At 32.2% G+C, this 18,605-nt stretch overlaps 1 protein-coding gene across 3 annotated transcripts; it reads right to left on the bottom strand.

Moving 5' to 3' along the window:
- Positions 1-2,353: 2,353 nt before the first annotated feature.
- Positions 2,354-17,445, bottom strand: LOC104897799 (MADS-box transcription factor 23). Of its 3 annotated transcripts, none has more exons than XM_019250024.3 (9): positions 17,287-17,445; positions 16,986-17,185; positions 11,549-11,624; positions 6,714-6,775; positions 4,856-4,955; positions 4,699-4,740; positions 4,529-4,612; positions 2,889-3,052; positions 2,354-2,777 (listed from the first exon to the last, which is right to left on the bottom strand). In XM_019250024.3, exons 2-9 carry the CDS (start codon positions 17,165-17,167, stop codon positions 2,771-2,773), a joined length of 717 nt encoding a protein of 238 aa, XP_019105569.2. In that variant the 5' UTR covers positions 17,168-17,185; positions 17,287-17,445; the 3' UTR covers positions 2,354-2,770. The 3 variants fall into 3 exon arrangements, with proteins under 3 accessions (XP_019105569.2, XP_019105570.2, XP_010683047.2); XM_019250025.3 differs by having other exon boundaries at positions 2,354-2,780; positions 4,571-4,612; XM_010684745.4 differs by having other exon boundaries at positions 2,355-2,780.
- Positions 17,446-18,605: the final 1,160 nt, after the last annotated feature.

Here is an 18,605-nt window from a genome sequence, read left to right as displayed (position 1 = left end):
TCCCTTGGCCCAAACGTTTCCCCAATCTGATAGCATCTAACCAAATGTCATCCCATACTCCTCTCCTTAAATCTCACCCAGTCACCCTCTCACTTTAACCCTAACCCTTTCTCCTTCTTTCTCCTCAACGCAACCCTAACCCTCTTTCTCACCCTTTGACCTTCTCCCTCCTCCATATCCTGAACCCAACGACTAACGAAAACCTACCACCTGAAATCCACCCAACCCCACCCATTCATTCCACGTCGCCACCGTCTCCACAACAACAACATGAAGAAGGAGAAGATGAAATGCATGACGAACATCCACCATCTCCACAAACACCAATTTAGGGGTGTATAGTGGTCTAGGAACGTAACGGAACCAGTTGGACCGGTGGACCGTAATTTGAAAAAAATTGGACCAGGACCATACCAAATTTTTTTCGGTTCGTCTTTGGACCTGTTGAACCGAAATCTCTCTTTTTTTTCAAAAAAAATATATAACTTTTGTTTACATTTAAACATATTTGTAAATTAGATACATTGAAATTTAATTATTCTAATAATAATCCTAAAGTCAATAAAGAATAGGTGTTCGCTTTCTAACTTTAGAATTTTTAAACACTTTCTAACTTTTGAACTATATTTATTTAAAAACGAAATTCCGATCCCTAGGTCTGGAACAAAATTTTCCAGGTTTGGACCGTAAACCCGAAATTGTGATTTTGTGGACCGAATACCTGACTGGAGTCTTCGGTCCGGTCCATATTACAATCCGACCCGGATCTTTGCACAACCCTAACCACCATCTCTCAACTCTTTGTCGTCGCATACCCACAATTTGCCGTCGCCAACCACTCGTAGCCTTCATCACATTAATTTTCTCTACCAACTTGTCGCGTCACCAACGACTCTCTTCTCTCTACCCACAATTCATTCCAGATCTAGGGTTAGTTTTAATTTTTCTTTACATGAATCACTTAATTTTCATGGAGTTTCCCACACTGTTCAAAACCTTAATGAAGATGAAAGTATTAATTTTTCGTTTTTTAGTTTAATTTGTTACTTTTTATTTTGATTAATTTTCATGTAACTTCATGTTATTCCAGATCTAGAATTTCTTTTTTTTTTTTTGTAATTTCGTTCGTAATTTTGAATCTAGGGTTCACGTAATTTATTTTCTAGGGTTATTTTATGTTCTGTAATTTATTTTGTAATTAAATAATCTTGTTGATTTTCGTTTGGACGATTAATTGATCGGGCTGATTTTTCTTTTGTATGAATAATAATTTATCTATGATATTTACTTATTCATTGTTTTGTAATAATGTATATGAGTTTGGATTTTTTGTTTAAATAATACTAATTGATTGTGTTGATCATTTTCGTTTGGATTCTTCGTTTCATCACTTTTTTGTGAATAATAATGGAATTTTTTAAAAAATTGAAACCATGGTTAACTGATATGACTGATCTAACCTCACTTGATCAATTAACTTATTGGTATGCAAGAAAAGTTGGTGCCAAACCATTAACTGATTCGATTTGGGCACAAAAACGGATAGGTTACCTTATGTGCAGAGGCGTGAATTTCTAGTTGCTTTATACCTATGTTTGATTTGAATATGGGTGGTTGCTGAACTGCGATTATTTTATTTCTATTACTTATGTTTGATTTGAATCTGGGAGAGTGCTGAATATTGAATATGTGTTTATTAAATTTTGTATTCTCTATCATTCGGAAAAATATTTTTATTTTCATATGTATTGAACAACTTTAAAAATTATTTTTATATTTAATAGGAAAAATATTATGGACTTGTTTTGGACTCTGATCCACAAGATCCATAGGGGAGAATGAGATCTCCACAATAGGTACTAAGAACCCCATAATAGGATTTGAAGAAAATGAACTAAAAACTAAAAACTGAAAATAAAAAGGGAAAAGGGGTTTATCATGGATGAAATCATCCCTGGCAACCCCTAACTGATGAAGAAGGGGTAAGGGAGGCTAGGTTTTTAGAGAGAAAAAAGAGAGAAGGGGGGGCTAGTTTTACCGATTCATTATTCAAAGATTTAGAATTAGTGTTAAATGAGTTAATTTTTGAAACTTGTATTGATTGACAATTATGTCAAATAGATAATTACTTGACTTATTGAATATGCATGGTTGATTTTTTTTCCTTTTCAATTTATTCATTATTATTAATTACATGATTTATTGTATGAGTAAGGATATGTGGTTCATTTCATGTGGACACCATTTTTTCCCCTTCCCTTATATAATAGAGATTAATATATCCAGAAAATGACTAATGTTGTACAAAAACTTACAAATGTTGCATAGAAATTGAATGTGCGTTGTTGTGTGACTGGAAGAATGATTGTTCCACTCGATTGAAATTAGACAAAGCTCATATTTCCTCTTTGCACCTTTCGTAAACATTGCACATCACAAATATTTTACTAAAAAAGACCAGTGTTTCATATCTCTTGATACACACCTGTTGTTTTGATCAAGAAAATTATACGAAATGCCTCTAACTTATGACCCTATTCACAAATCTTAGTGATTAACCTACCCCCCAATTACGATGAAGTTTTTACAATATTGTTAGCTTTCGTCCATTTAGCTGGTCCACCAACATTACCAAACCATTATAAATTATATGTGCAATAATCTCACTAGCTCCATGCAATACTCTCTTCTCTACTGGAGAAAACTTGTCCATGGCCGCCATAATATAAACCTCAACCACTCTTCTCGATTCACGCACTCCTTAATGCAATCATAATCTGCTGCAAATATTATTTTGAATGTTAGGATTAGTGTCTTAAGTAATTTCTTGATCATTAACATGATCATAAGATGGGCAGGAAAACAAATAAATAAGTAAATCTTAATACCCCAATGTTGTTGCTGCTCCCAATGTTGTTGCCTGATTTCTTTGCCTTTCAGGATTGCTTAATCTAAGATGTACAAGCTCTTGTGGTTCCTCACTTGTGCTAAAACCATTTGGCATTAAGGAATTATTGTTGGAAATCTCATTCATCATTCCATTACTGTAGAGCTGCAAATAGGTAATTTGGTAAGTCCAGATATACCAACAATCACTTAGACATGTTCATGATTTTTTTATTTTCAAATTTCAATTTTTTTAAACCTAAAAGTTTCCCTTTTGAAAAAATTAAAAGCAAATTCATGAAAATAAAAAAAAGTAGTTTCCAATTTTAATATTAAAATTTACAAAACAATTCATTTAAGTATGAATAATTATTTTAGATTTATTATAAAAATAAAGTCGCAGAACCAGGGGTTATATGTCATGAGAATATATCCCTACAATCATTGTAAATCCACGTGGTATAACAAAATCCTTCTCAACCAATCAGAACATTTTAAAAGTTATTCTAATTTTTTAATATTCCCTGCTTGTTTACATTAGAGGTGGCAATGATGCGAGTCGAGCTCGAGTTTGACTAAACTTGACTCGAACTCGAAAACTCATACCCAATGTCGACTCGACTCGAAAACTCGCGAGTTTCAAATTTTCAAGCTCAAACTCTAACTCGGAACCTAAACTCGATCCCAAACGCGAACTCGTTTCGAGCTCGAACCCGGTTAAAGATCGGACTCAAACTCGAACTCGAACTTTGTTCCAGCTCGAATTTAGTTCCAACTTCCAGCTACCTATATGCATTCTTTGAAGATTTTGTATGAACAAGAAATACCAAATCTCATCCTTTGATATAATTCTATTTTTTATAGGAGAAATTCTTCACTTTGCCTTTTGGTCATTTTATATACTTTTTTTCTCCTATAGAATATTTCTCCTATAAAATTTTTTTTTTGGAGTACAAGTATTTTTATAGAAAAAAAAGTTCAAATTTCTTAAAAAAATAAAAGTTTATATATATAGAAGTGAGTTCATATGAGAATGCATACTTACATGAGAAATGAGAATGAATTTTACGCACTATAACTCTTATGAATAAGTGATGTAACTCTAATGAAAAAGTGATGTAACTCCAAAAAAGAATATTAAAAAAAAATTCAATTTTTTTTTTTTGGGCTCAAATTTTTTTAAGGGGGCGGTATAACTCTAATAAACAAGTGTGGTAACTCTAATCCAATCGTGTGGTTGAGATTAATTCTCATTTCTCATGTAAGGAACATTGTCATGTGATCTTACCCCTTATATATATATTAAAAAAAAAATTCAAGTATCTCACGAGCTTCTCAAGTCGTGTATTGAGTTGCTCAACTCTACTCGTTACCCTACGAGCTCGAGTCGAGCTCACATACGAGCTTTGACCGAGTCGAGTTCGAGTAGCTCGCGAGCTGTATCAACTCATTGCCAACCCTAGTTTACATAGTCATAGTCTCTCTGATATAAAAAAAATCCTTATTATTCTTCGGTCCACTAAATTTACACCACCTATAAAAGCAAAACTGAAAACTGAGAGTGATATCGAACATAACATAGACATAGTGTGCAAATTCAAACTGGTTGAGTTTTCTTTAACTTCCTAATTCGACATGATACCTTCTTATATAACTCCATGTTTTCTTGACGCATGAGGGTTACCTTCTCGCATAGTTCCATGTTTTCTTGCTGAATTATAGTCCCCTGTAAAAGAACTCAAGAATTAAAGATGTTTTATTCAGCCTTCAAAAGGATAAGAAAAGAAAGATATTATTACTCCTGTGATTTACCTTGTGACTAAGCTCTTGTATCTCATTTGCAAGTATATGTTCCTGCATTAAATTAAGAAGTACGTAGGACGTGTGGTTCAGTTAACTTATCATGGAGAAACTAAAGTGATGCTTAGATTATAAGAATTTCAAGCAATCAATAAGTTTTGTTGCTTACCTTCTTCATGCGGACACCTCGTAGACTTGTTTCAAGTTGTTCTTCTAAGGATTGCAGATCCTCTATGCTTAAACCGGAAAGCTTATGTCCCATGAGTTGCCTGCCTTACCAGTATAGAAATTGAGTGTCGAAATTAGGTACATGAACTCTAATAATATACCCTCTCCGTTTCAAAATATAAGGCACGCACGATTTTCGATGTTGAACTTTGATCGCTAATTACTCTCAATATACGTGAATAAAAATTTTAAAAAATTAATTTTATTATAGTATTTTTCATGACAAATCCAACGGTATAATTTTTGTACTTTTTATTTATCTTATTCGATATTTGTGGTCAAAGTAAATTTTCGTAATGCGTGAATGTCTTATATCTTGAAACGGATGGAGTACTTTTTATGGCTAAACCCATATCCAATTTAATTAATCTAAACTGGAGAGCATGACGAAAGACAGAGAATTAAAATTGAAAGAATTAAAATGTTGGATGATAAGGAAGTTGTGGAAAAGAAAAAGGAGAAGATTCTAGTAAATGCCAAGATAATATCTAAGGAAAGCACCTATCTATGACGACTACAAATAGGGTGCATAAAGCAATTAGATTGAGATGTTTGAAAGCAAAAACTATTCTACCAAGCTATAGAGGTAGGTGTGAAGAGTGGGTTGAACCATGAGCTCAACTGAACTTATACACTTACACATAATTAGGGTGATATATGAGTTCACCATACACAAAAGAGTGAGAAAACTATGTGAGACATGAGCTCACACAAGAAAAAAAATACAAGAGTTGTTTTTATAGGTGTGGATCAAGTGTACTACCAAAAACATTGTTATACAATTTATATTGTAATCTTATTTGTGAAATGTAATGTAATATCAATTTATCCTCATTTTTTTTATATTTAACAATCTAACTAATTTTTTTTTTTTACTAGGGTTAATTGGCTAGAACAACACGAACTATAGCTCAAGTGCACTAAGCAGCACAACTTTTGACGGGTGTAGTCCGTAGCACGAGCTTTAACTCGAGGTGTAATGCACATCATAAATGTGATCAGAGGTCTGACATTCCGTCGGAAATCTAGAATCTAGAATTTTTATTCTTTTTTTACACTTTATATTTACTCCTCTTTTTATTCTCTCTCCTTTCCTAGCTACTTCAAACCCTTACCGTATCTCCTCCCTTGCTTCAAACCCCACATCCTCTCTCCTCCTCTACACTGGTGCGTGCAATGGTGTAATATTTTACAAATCTCTCAATACGAAACAAGAGCAATCATCCTTATTACAGATCTCATCACAATCACACCCAATAGTGTCAAAATCAAATTGGGGATTATAAGAGGTGGGCCCAAAATGGGCGGAGGAAATTGTGGGAGGCAAGAAGGTAGGAAAATTTATCTTGTCATTTCCATGCTAGCTACTTTTCGAGATCGAGATGAGTGAATTGATTCAAAACACTAAACCTTTTCTCAGCAAATGACAATCAATGTTAAGAGAGAAGAAGAAGATTGAAAAAAAGGAAGAAAAAGAAGACGGAATAAAAGGGAAAATTTTAAAATATTATTCAAGATTCTAGAAATCTGGCGGAATCTCTGACCTCCGATTGTATTTATGCTATGCACTGTACCTCGACTTAAAGTTCGTGCTACGAGCTGCACCCATTAAAGGTTGTGCTGCTCAATGAACTTGAGCTATAGTTTGTGTTGCTCAATGAATTTGAGCTATAGTTTATACTGCTCTAGCCAATTAATCCTTTTTAGTTTTTACTATGGTACATCCGTTTAGAAATTTTGCTACATTTACCTCTGGTACAAGTGTAAAGTATTTTCAAAGGTAATGGAAGAAAGTATACCGGTAACTTTCATGCATGTCTTGCAGCTGTTGCCTTGTAATTTCTGCCTCCTGCCGCCAAAACTAGCATGGAATATAAAGTTATTATATTAGTTCTTCAATTAACTTTTCAAGCATCATATCACGTACGTTTTTGTATATTTTGTTATACACAGCTGTTATGTTTGTGGTCAAATTTCCAAAATTTTAACCTTAACACACAATATGATAGTTACATGCATTTAGATGTTTATGTTTAATATATCATCTTTTATTACTTTTGCCAAAGATATTTATAGTCATATAAATATTATAGTGACTATTAGAAAGCAAATGTAACCACAATAAAGAACTGATATTCAGCACTAATTATAATTCATTTCAGCTTTTAACATGTGAAGAAATTTAACTGACCATCAATCCAACTCTAACAACATAAGACTGAAACTTTTAGATTTGAGGTTGTTAGAGTATATATGAAGCAAGCATTTAGATTGAAAATTAGAGTTTGTTAGGAGTAAAAATATTGTGGGTTTAGCTATCTTCTACTTTGTTTATGATTATTTGGTTGTATGTAAGGAATTTAACTTTTTAGGAAGTTTCAATGCCAAAGAAATTTCATTTTATGGGAAGTATGAAAAGTAAAGTGCGTGGTCTGGTTGAATGTGGAAATTTCCACTTACCTAAGAAGAATTAGATAACTTAATGTCTTCATTTTGCGAGAAGTAGAACTTCTCACGAAGTTCTCACGAAGTGTAGCTAATTAATGTCAAACCAAACTGCACTTGAATTTTCTACTTCCCAAAAATTTCCACTTATTCCAATGTTTTTCTTTTCAGCTAAACAAGTATAAGAACTAGATAACAAATTTATACTTTTGTATCAGCACCCATAAGTACAAACAAACTATATCTTAAGGGAATTATGGATTTTGCTTGAATTGGAGCAAATTATACAAAAATACATGAAAACGAAGCAAGATATTTCTTGAACTTTTCATGATTGCTATTTGTTCTGTATATATAATTCCATTAAAATATAGTTCGTTCATACTGACAGACACAAAATGGTATGTATACATTCTTTAACATATATATAGAGTGACCTAATTGGACCTTAATCATCACAGTTTCTTAGTTCAGTACTAGACAACCAAGACTTCGAAGTTGGGAACAAAAGAAAAGAATTCCATGCATACCAATTAAGAACTTGTAGATGGTAGATTCGAACATTAAAGTTACAAAGTGGATATCCTATCATCTATACCTAAGAATGCTTCTAACTTCTCACTAGGAGTGGAAGTGATGAAGATACTACCTCAAGTAAGGTTCCTTTTTAAAAGTTTTTAACCCGTACTTAGGGTGTTTGGTTCGCTAGTTTTAGGTATGAGGTATGGGTTTGGAATAAACAAAACCCATACCTAGTTTTGTTTAATTTATTTCTAAATTTTAAACCCATACCTCAAATCCATAGAGGTGGGTATGGCTCATACCTTACCTCTAGTTATCAAATAAAAGAAGATTTTTCATTCCTAAATGAAACCAAACACAAGGTATTAAGGGCCTGTTCTCCCCAGCTTATTTTCAGTTCAGTTCAGTTCAGTTCAGCTCTAATAAGTTCAGTTCAGTTCAGTTCAGCTCCAATAAGTTCAGTTCAGTTCAGTTCAGCTCCAATAAGTTCAGTTCAGTTCAGTTCAGTTCAGATCAGTTCAGTTCAGTTCAGTTCAGCTCTATTCTTTTATAACCATTTTGTTAAGTATTATTATTATTATGTTGATATAATTTATTTTACTAATTACTATTATTATTATTATTTAAATATATATCATTACTATTAAGTATTATTATTATTATTATTATTATTATTGTTTCTATATATTTTTTTTATTGTAGCTTTACTAATTATTATTACTATTATTATTAGGAGGAACATGGTTTAGGTCAAAGCACAAATAAACCCACTTTTTTTAGCCCATAAACCAATCAAATCGCGTCAAGACGGTTTATTGTATAATTTTCGCGGTCCAACCCAATCATTATTTTTATTACTAAATATTTTTAAGTTATTAAATATAATTATTAAAATAGTAATATTAATTTACTTCTTAGATATTATTGTTATTATATATCATCGTCAAGTATTATATATTAATACAAATAATATAAAATAATTATTATTAATTATCATTACTATCATTAATTATTATTATTATTATTAATTTATGATTATTAATATTATTTATTTATAACTATCATTTAAAAATATTCAAAATACAACTATTATTATTATTCATTATTATTACTTATCATTATAATTATTATTTAATATTCATATTATTATTGTTTAAAATATTATTTATATATTTATTACATTCAATTTATTTCAATGTAATATAATTCAATTCAATTCAATTCAATTCAATTCAATTCAGTTCAGTTCAGTTCAGTTCAGTTCAGTTCAGCTCTGATAAGTTCAGTTCAGTTCAGTTCAGCTCCGATAAGTTCAGTTCAGTTCAGTTCAGCTTTGATAAGTTCAGTTCAGTTCAGTTCAGCTGTTTTATGCCGAAGAGAACAGGCCCTAAGTATCAAGTTCCAAGCCTATACCACTTTGATTTCATTCCTGATTCCAAACCCATATCATTATATGAACCAAACGCCAATGTGGGACAACATATTCACATTTGTACCAAACAAATCCCCCTCAAGTATATGATCGAGTCTCTATACACCCCCATGAGCTACATAGTTAGAAAGCTGCACTCAAACATTAGATCACTCTGAGAAAGAAGCCTAAAACTAGGGTTACTCCTTTGACCTTCACAATTACCCTTTGTCCATATACAAGTGCCTATGAATTGGGATCATATTTAATCTACATAACTATCTTTTGCGGTTCTCTATAATACTGGAAAAGAATTAGTCCTTTGGTCCATGTACTTTTGTGGAATATCATTTTTCATTGAAAAGATATTCCATCCAACCAAAGAAAGAATGTTTGTATGTAGATGTAGTTTAGGATAATACCAAAACAACTTTTAAACTTCCTTTTTCACTTACATTTTCTATTTTCCTACCATTCATTAAATTGTTTTCTTTCTTTGTCCAAATACTTTTTCCTACTTCCTTTCACATTCGATCCACCTACAAAGTTTTTCAAAGTTTTAGGCTTTCTTCTGTTCAACTTATTTTAACTTATTTAACAAAAATATATAAGATAGATAAGATAAAATCAGATAAGATAAAATCAGAGGATATCATATAAGATAATCTAAGATCAAATAAGATGTTAGACACACACAATAAACTATCTTATAAAATAAGATATAATCAAGTAAGACAAAATAAGTTAAATCAAACATACCCTTAATTTGATAGTTGATTTGTTTGACAGTAATGTATACACATTCTGGTGCTGGTCCTTATTTCTGCTCGAGCAATGGGAAAGACGACAAGGAGTAATGTGTTTAGTGAAGCTATCCTAACCAACATATATTACAAGGAAGCTAATTTTGCCTTTATTAACTAATCCTTATTATACTTACTCACTTCTAAATAACTGCTTATTGGCTTTTTGATGATCAAATTTGACATATTTTGACCGTATTCATCTATACTAACTTAATTAATTGGAAAACAATTACTTCCTCCCTCTCTAATAAATAGAGTGTTCATTTCTTTTGGGCACAAGTATTAAGAAGAAATCATGTATAGGACCTTAGTTGTATAAATCATAATTAAATATAGAAGTTGATACACTTTTAGGGGGTGTTTGGTTCACTAGTTTTAGGTATTAGGTATGGGTTTGGAATGAACAAAACCCATACCTAGTGTTTGTTTAACTTATTTCTAAATTTTAAACCCATACTTCAAACCCATAATCTATAGGGTTTAGAAACCCATGGGGGGAGGTGGGTATGGCTCATACCTTACCGCTAGGTATCAAATAAAAGAAGATTTTTCATTCCTAAATGAAACCAAACACAAGGTATTAAGTATCAAGTTTCAAACTCATACCACCTTGGTTTCATTCTTGATTCCAAACTCATACCATTATATGAACCAAACGCTCCCTTAATGAATTGTTTATTAAGGAGATAGAATGTGGCCATATGGGGAAGTCGATGATATTATAAAAATTAAAAGCAAAATGATATTTTAATTGATGGACCTATACCAAATAAGGAAATGAGAAATCTGTTTGAGACATAAATAATGGAAAATTGGACACTCTATTTAAGGACGGAAAGAGTATAAGCATCATGTGAGATGTATACATGGCATATGATTTAAGTTAAGCTAAGCTTGGATAAGTGAAAATCAATTGAATAAAACACATTTTTTATTCAATATATAATTTTTCGAAGTACCAACTTTTCATAAATAACCAACATGTCATGCATTTAGGATTAAAGTGGTCACAAATGTGAATTGAAGTTCATAGACTAGCTAATGCAACATTTATTTTAAAAGAAGTATAAGTTTTCAAAAAGTTTATGGTAATCGATCAATTGCTTCTTGAATTTAGGAACTAAGATCAAGTCAAGCATGGTTAAATATGACCTTGAGCCGCACACATCATAAGAAGAGAGAGTCCATTTCACAAGACTAATATTACAGCTTAATATCATATGACAATAAGGAGAGTAGCCCCTTTATATTATAAACTACATTCATCTCTCTTCTTTTTTTGTCAATGTGGTACATTCACATGTATTGTGCGCTATATATACATCATAGCTTTAACAAGTATATAGTCAGCCTCAAAGTTTTAATACGGAAAAAGATTTTCTAAATGTTATGGAGAGTTGTGAGAAATACCAAGTACCCCAAGGAAACGTAGCGACGAAGATGATCATACCTTCAGTTCTGAGTCTGAGTTCAGGGGATGTTGCTCTTGCTTTGCTTTGTTGTATCTTTCAATCACTGATTTCATACTACCAAGGAAAATATATTTTGAATAGTTAGATAAAGCATGTATTCATGTAATATTCTGCTAAATCCATGAAATACTCCTTTTATTTTGTCCAATCACTTTAACTTAAATTAAGTTTTCAGACAATACTTAAATTATCAAAATTATTCACAATACTTAATAAAGAATTGATTAAACCAGTATCGTATATGAACTTGTAATTTTTTTTGTCCGTGTTTGCATTATCATATGTGTCTATTTGATATTAATAAGTTATTTCTAAACATACATTTGTAATAAGAGTCAGTTTATAATATGATATACTTTCTCCGTTCTTTATTAATTGATACATTTTTCTTATTTAGAAGTTTCATATTAATTGCTATACATATCCATTTTCGGTAATATGATATCTGTATATCTCTCCTCATCACATGCATCCCTCCTTTTATCTATTTATATCTCTCTATTGTTCCATGGTATGTGGGCATCCCCTACATGTATAGCGATTATTAAAAACTAAAGAACGAAGGAAGTATATTGTACCCATGGTGCGTGCATTATTATGAAACATACATAAGTACAAGAACATTATATTATTTTCTCCTTTGTAACTTTATTATGGTATCAGAGCCATCCAAAATATTAGATTGATCTTATACTTCAGCATAAAAGTTCACGACTAGTAGTTGGATGAATTACCTACCGGCCGGCCAACCGGATTTACTAAGCTCACATCAGGTGTTTGATTTTTAATATGACACTAACATGCTCTCCTTATAAGATTAGTATCCTTTTTTATGAATTATATCTCACATTTAAATAGTCTTGGAATATCAGCACAACATGTATAAGATTGAGGAAGCTTTTTGTGAAATTTAAGGATTAGGGCACATAGGTGGTAGTGGACTAATGGGGTTAAGATTTAAAGGGTTTAGAGGGGTCATTAGTTGAGAAAAGTTTGATTCAGAAAATGAGCATTGAAGTTGAAGTTGTAGGCGTAAAGCAATTGATATTAAATGTTTTCTTGCATTTTACGTGTCATTTCTATACATATTATTGAACCGGTTGCTTCCTCTATTTACCATCGAGTTTCCTCCACCATTTCTTGTAGTATTGCCTAAAAATATGGAAGTGGTGAATTAGATTGTCACTATAAAGTATGTCAGGTTGTATTAGTTATTTTTGTTCAGTTAGATAACATAAATTAGACTTTAAGGATCCAGAGTCAATATAGTTTAAAATTAAACTTTGTTAAAGGTTAATCTAGAAAAATCTAGTTGTGTAATGAAAAAATATAGTGTGAAATCTAGAATAATTAAGTTATCATGTATTTAGAAATATCTTGTTAAAGTCAAGATATTAGACAAGTGTACAGAAATCTAGAAACGAGGATACAACAACTATAAATATGTTGTATGTGTATGAGTTGAGATGTGAGCTAATGAAGAGAACTACTACAAAAATATTTTGGAGGGTAGAAACAAGAGTTCTACCAAAGAGAGAAATGAGAGATATTTGCTCTCACAAATATAGTTGTACAATTCTTATTAATATAATCAATGAAAATACAATTTTTTTTAATATTATTCGAGTTCATCAAAACTTTCGCGTGTTCCCTCAAATTTCTATCATGGTATCAGAGGAGTGATAATGTCACGTCGGAGTAGTAAGAAGAAGATAGAAAATATAAATTATGAAGTTGAAGGTTGAAGCAAGATAAAAAAAATCGAGGTAAGTGAGAAGTTTAAATATATTTGGAACAAATTTAAATTAAAGGTGAAGCTTAACAAAATGTGAATATAGATAGCTTGAGGAGAAATGAAAATTAATAACGTATGTAAAAGAAATAAAGATTAAAATTTTTTTAAAGTAATTGGTTAGTGACATGAGGATTAACAAAAAATAAAAAAATGATAGGGGAGGTTGATAACACAAGCATCAACAAGAAAAGCAAAACATAATATTTTTAGTAAAAGAATGTTGAAGAAATATATTTAAAATGTGAATATTTTATTAAATGTTGGTGACAGAAAGATTAGTAGAAAAAAGAGCTTGAGGGATGCTAAACAAGGACACAGAGTATATTGGTTACAAGAGCGTCGATGGTTAGGAAAAAGGAAAAAAACATTCACAAAAAGAATTTTGGAGTTTTCTAATGACATGATCATTAGTAGTGATAAGTGGTGACATACACACAGCAACAAAATAAAATTTGGAGAAAAAAAATATTTTGGGAAAAGGCGGGTGACATGAGTATCAACAAGAAGATAAAAAAAATTGAGAAGATGGATGTTGCTTGGTAACATGAGTACCAACAGAATTTCAAAAAAGAAAAGAAAATGGAGATGAGAAGCAAGAAACTTTTTTGGAGAAAATTATGAAAAAGTTAAGATTAAGAGGGGCAAGTTGGCAACAAAGGTATCAACACAAAGAGTTGAAGATCTACAAGATGTGAAGAAGAAGCGAAGTTAAGGATAATTGGTGACATGAGCGCTAACAAAAACAATTTCAATACATGGTTGGGTCGTTGATGATAGGTGCATCAACAAATTTAAGATTTTTCAAGATTAAGAGGGGGGTGTTAACAGTTAATCTAGAAAAATCTAGATGTGTAATAAAAAATATAGTATAAAGTCTAAAGTAATCAAGTGCTGATGTATCTAGAAATATCTTGTAAAAATCAAGATATTAGACAAGTGTAGAGAAATCTAGAAACTAAGGTACAACAACTATAAATATGTTGTATGTGTATGAGTTGAGAGGAGAGCTAATCAAGAGAGCTCCTACAAAATATTTTGGAGGGTACAAAAAAGAGTTATACCAAAGACATAAGTGAGAGATATGCGCTCTCACAAATATAGTTGTACAATTCTTATTAATGTAATCAATGAAAATACAATTTTGTTATATTATTCGAGTCCATCACAACTTTTGCGTGCGCCCCCAAATTTCTATCAAATTTTAAGGATCCGAGTCAATTCTAGTTTAAAGTTGGATTGTTATCAAATATAAGTGACAAATAAATGCGTAAGGGATCTCAATTCCTAGATTTTAGTGATGATAATACGACTTTTTCACCATACATCCCTCACAATTTTTTTTGCACCATATACCCTTTGAACGTTTGAAATTCACCATATACCCTTCACTTTTCTAAAAATACATCAACCTACCCTTTTGACTAACGGCGTTAAACTTCTGTTAGTCATTAGCCCCTAATCTCCCCCTCTAATCCTAATTAACTAACCTAACTCTATCTTAAACCATAACCCATAATCTATTATCCTAACCTTAACTCTAACCACCCAACCATCACCCACCACACCACTACACCCCTTACCCCTTATCCCCACTACCACACCACCCCCCTCACCACCACCGCCACCCGAAGTACCCCTCTACCTACAGTCGCCCCTCCCCTTTCCCTTTCCCTTCCCATGCTGTCGTGAACCCCCTCCCCACATGCAGTCGTATGTCAATGTTGCAGGTCATTTCTGAACTCAAAATTGCGCAAAACGAACGCAAAATATTTGGAATTCCTAAATAAATCGTGATTTATGATGCTGATACGCTTCGTGATCATTAGTCTTGGGATGGATTCAAGTTGCAGGTGATTGCGAAACCCTTGGGTGCTGATGGAAGCGCAAAATCGGAAGAACATGAGAGAGATTAGGAGAGAGGAGGGCTCGAGAGAGCAACAAGGAAAGTGAGGGGAGTAGGGTGGTTGGTCGGAGGTGGTATTGACTTGCAGACAACATTCAGTAGATGGCGAGTGGTGGTGGTTGTCGCCGGAGCTCGTCGGTGGTGGTCGGGTAGTGGTTGTTTTGGTGGTTTATTGAAACAAAGGAAAAAGAGAGTTTTCTACCTATTTCAATTGTTATTAATTTCTGAATTTGTTTGTTTATTTGTGATGCACAAACAACGGGGTAGGGAGGGGTGGTTGTGCCTTGTCTGCACTGCGGCGAATAGAGTTGTTCTCTGGGCGGAATTGAATTGAAGGGGAGGGGTAAAGGGGTCAGCGGGGGAAGGGGAGGGGGTCAACGGGAGAATGGGAGGGGGTGGTGGTGAGGGGGTGGTGTTCGTGAGGAGGTGGTAATGGTGAGGGGGTAAGTGGTGGTTAGGGTTAGGGCCCAAGCTAGTGTATTAGATTAGGGTTAGGATTTGGATTTGATTTAGGTTGGTTAATTAGGGTTAGGGGAGGATTATGACTTAATGACTAACGGATGTCTAACACCGTCAGTCAAAAGGGTAAGTGGGTGTATTTTTTTTTTGAATAGTGAAGGGTATATGGCGAATTTAGAAAGTTGAAAGGGTATATGATGCAAAAAAAATTTTATCAAGAATATATAGTGAAAAAACTGACAATAATGTTCATTCAATCCTGACCAAAAGTGTTTTCACCAGAATGTATAACAATTATCTTTACTTGTAATGCAAGTGTAATTGATTATTTCCTGGAAATTGCACAACGCCTTACACCTAGCTCATAAACCATGTTCAATATCCCAAAAGATCCTCATGAATAAGTTAATCAAGTCCCACATGAGCAAATGAAACTCTTATTTTGATAATTTTTGTTTTTTTTGTTTAATTTACCTCCATTATTCCCTAATAAATAATCTTTACTTTTTTCCATTATTTTTGCCTTTAACTAAACTTGAAAGAGGCAATACGAAATAAAGATGACATCACTCTTGATTTGCAAGTCCGTGATAATTTAAATGTACCAATCAAATTCAAAAAAACACAAAATTAATACAAAAGAATGAAAATTCGCAACTCTATGCAATCACAAGATAAAGTGGTTTTATAACTCTATAAATATAGTAGCTAAAAATTAATAGGGTTTTTCTATATTTAATTGTAGAATATATCTAAGGTGATTTTCAAAACTAATCGCTCTATATATAAGAATGGCAAAGTGTAAAGTTGCATTTAGTCTACATCCACCTAAACCCTTGTACGATGTAATCTATATATTGGATGGTTATGGTAAATTTGTGCAACACATCTATGGCCCTCTGTATGTTTCATAAGTCAAAAAAGACATATATTTTTTGATATTGATTATATCTCATATCTCTAACAAATATTTTGTTGGTTCAGAATATGTATGTTTTGACTCTTTTCCCCAAAGTTCAATCTTTTTGACGGAAATTGATTTAATGTATAATATGTCGAGCTAATTCCTTGTCAAATGAAAAACACTCGTTGAGAGATGGGATACTAATATAGTCGCGAATCAACTAGCAAAGTTATTTCTAATTTTTAGCCATTGTGCCTTGATTAGCAAAAGAGCCATATAATCTAAAGAACAACATTGATGAAAACATACTTATGATAATATTACTCTAATTAAGCAAAAAATAATTAATCAAACCTTGAGCTTGAATACTCATAAAGCTTTGAAGTGCTTGAGAAAATGATAACTCCAACTTCAGCATCACAAAGAATGGCGAGTTCTTTAGATTTCTTCAGCAATCCCTTTCTTCTCTTTGAAAAAGTCACTTGTCTACTAGTAGAATTATCAATTCTTTCAATCACAATCTTTCCTCTTCCCATTTTCCCTAATTTCTTGGCCTTCAATAGAAAAAAAAAACACAATGAATTTAAAGACCTAAGATTAAAGAAAACATTAGTATAAAGAATCACAAATATATTAACTTAGCTTAATTAATTACCTTCTTTCAATAGAGTTAAGAACACTTCTAGCTTCTTTGTGATTCTTGGCTGAAGAAAATACCTTAACCCTAAATAAATTGTTGAGAGGATAATTAATTAAGAAGAAAGAGAGATTAGCTTTCATTTCAGCAGCTTGTTTTATAAGCAAATAGTAGGCTCCTATAATTATACTAACATATAGTACTATATTTCACAGCCAATTAGAGGAGGTCCATAATTAACAACTTGACAGTAGTTAATTAAGCTTGTACGTACTAAATTGTCATTATTTAATTTAGTGTATGTACAACATATCGAAAAATACTTTATGGGATGGCCCTGAATTTTAATAATTTCTATTTCAGGTATGGTGCAGTGCAGTGTAGCTTAATTATTTTTTCTAGGCAGTAATATTAAAATGGCGCCGTCAGCGTATTCTTCACTGACACCTGGGATATTATTATTGCTTATTAGATCTAACGAATAAAATCTCCTTATAATTAATCTCACCCATACACAAAATTACAGCACCTGAAATGATGGACCCATCTGATAGATCTAGTGTTTGTGGACAATGTTAAAGGAGGGAGAAGTGATTGCTCACCTTGAAATCTAGATTATTGTCTAGGGTTCGAATCCTCATTCCAACAATATTGTTGAATATTAATTTTTAGACTGTTTAGTTTTGTACCCAGCATCTGAACTGGTGTGCCCTGCAAACTAGTAGCCTAAGATACCTAATTTCTTATATACACCTGGCCCTAGATTCACATTAAAAAAAAGATACACTCAAATTAAATAAAGTTATATTCTTATATAGGTTGAGATTTTGTAAGAGTAAATTTTCGTTCAAAATGAGCACAACTTAGTATTGGATTCGTTTCCATGTATCCAAGGTCGTCTCATAAAATTAGGGGCCCTGTGCTAAATTAAATTATAAAAATTACATTTTTTTTTGGTGAGTAGAAAGAGATGTGAGGATCATTAATAATGGTCTTTTTTGGAGAATAGGAGGAGAAGAAACATCAAACAAAATAATTTTAGAATTTGCATCCAACATTACACTCTATAAAATTGGAAATGAATAGTTTGTAATTAAAGTTAGGTTTTTTTTTCCCCTTTAAGAGGACAATTAATAAAACTGGGCCCCTTATATTTTGGGGGCCCTATGCAATTGCTCACCCTATTAGCCGCCTATGCATGTATCAAAAGGGAAAAAAAATCCTTGTCTTTGCTAAACCTAAATACGCACAACCAGATCAAAAAATAAACATTTTGGCCAATTTTGTATGTGTGCTTGTAGAATATTCACACAAGTAATATAATAGTATAGAAAAGG

This window comes from Beta vulgaris, chromosome 6 (genome assembly GCF_026745355.1).
Source record: "Beta vulgaris subsp. vulgaris cultivar EL10 chromosome 6, EL10.2, whole genome shotgun sequence".
Lineage (NCBI taxonomy): Eukaryota > Viridiplantae > Streptophyta > Magnoliopsida > Caryophyllales > Amaranthaceae > Beta > Beta vulgaris.
The sequence above is the reverse complement of the archived record's forward strand: the minus strand, read 5'-3'. Positions and strand labels throughout refer to the sequence as shown.